The following is a 229-nucleotide window of genomic DNA, read 5'->3' as shown; positions in this document are numbered from 1 at the left end:
CAGGTGCACTGTTCTTGCTGCTAGTGCTGTATGGCTGGGGTAGTATCCCAATGGCTTACGTCTTCAGCTTCCCCTTCCAAACCGCAGCCTCCGGTTTTGCTGTTTTGGCTCTCATCAACATCGTTGCAGGTAAGTTTAATCTAAGATACCAACATAAGCTACAGAACAGATGGGCATATAGAGTGATACAAACTGTAATACAAAGAAACAAATGTCAGGTGATAGATGC

At 44.5% G+C, this 229-nt stretch overlaps 1 protein-coding gene across 2 annotated transcripts in view; it reads left to right on the top strand.

The window, feature by feature from the left end:
• Nucleotides 1–229, top strand: part of LOC119585077 (ATP-binding cassette sub-family A member 3-like) — a 16,804-nt gene that overhangs the window by 13,154 nt on the left and 3,421 nt on the right. For both annotated transcript variants that reach the window (XM_037933697.1, XM_037933698.1), the window contains exon 18: nt 4–129. In XM_037933697.1, the coding sequence (XP_037789625.1) occupies nt 4–129 (126 nt within the window). The remainder of the gene's footprint in view (nt 1–3; nt 130–229) is intronic.

This window comes from Penaeus monodon, chromosome 19, assembly GCF_015228065.2.
Source record: "Penaeus monodon isolate SGIC_2016 chromosome 19, NSTDA_Pmon_1, whole genome shotgun sequence".
Taxonomy (NCBI): domain Eukaryota; kingdom Metazoa; phylum Arthropoda; class Malacostraca; order Decapoda; family Penaeidae; genus Penaeus; species Penaeus monodon.
This window is presented reverse-complemented; position numbering and strand designations above follow the sequence as displayed.